The sequence below is a fragment of the Aphanomyces invadans genome (assembly GCF_000520115.1).
Source record: "Aphanomyces invadans strain NJM9701 unplaced genomic scaffold supercont1.218, whole genome shotgun sequence".
Taxonomy (NCBI): Eukaryota; Oomycota; class Saprolegniomycetes; order Saprolegniales; family Verrucalvaceae; genus Aphanomyces; species Aphanomyces invadans.
The window spans coordinates 10,013-10,538 of record NW_008580363.1 but is presented as its reverse complement, the minus strand read 5'-3'; the positions used below and the strand labels follow the sequence as shown (position 1 = coordinate 10,538).

The 526-nt window shown below is 51.5% G+C and overlaps 1 protein-coding gene across 1 annotated transcript; it reads left to right on the top strand.

Moving 5' to 3' along the window:
- Positions 1 to 66: 66 nt before the first annotated feature.
- On the top strand, positions 67 to 519 carry H310_15201 (hypothetical protein; the record flags this gene model as incomplete). The annotated part of the gene is made up of 2 exons (XM_008883186.1): positions 67 to 189; positions 250 to 519. Coding segments are annotated over 2 exons (393 nt in total), but the record flags the coding sequence as incomplete, so codon positions are not given.
- Between the last annotated feature and the right edge of the window lie 7 nt (positions 520 to 526).

The window sequence follows — 526 nt, the reverse complement described above, 5'->3', positions numbered from 1 at the left end:
GGCGCGCAAAATTGCGCGGTAACCACACCGACTAATGAAATCACGTTCATTTTCATTTGTCTTCGAATGAAGAAAAGCAAAGGCCCAACAGCCGATGAGAAGCAGCAAGTGCTTGACGCACACCTCCGGGGCGACGACTGGAGCCTTGTCGCACAGCACAATGGCATGTCCTATGCCACGGCATGGAGGGTTGTCAACTCTGGTCGAACGAGGCTGCTGCCACGAGGGGGCGTTCGCACGGGGCAGTAGAAGGTCACCGCGGAGATCCTCGATGCGCTCGAAAAGTACCTAGACGAAAACTGTCAATACACCTTGCGCGAAATGAAAAGTTTCATTGAGGCGGATATCAACGGCACGAACATCTCGGTCCAGACAATAAGCCGCCACATTTTGGGCATGCTTTACACAGTAAAACAAGTGCGCATTGAGCCCGCGGCATGCAACAATGACGTCAACAAGCAAAAGCGGCGTGAATTTGCTCTGAAGCTTAAGCAGCACCAAACCAAAGGAGACTATATTGTCTATT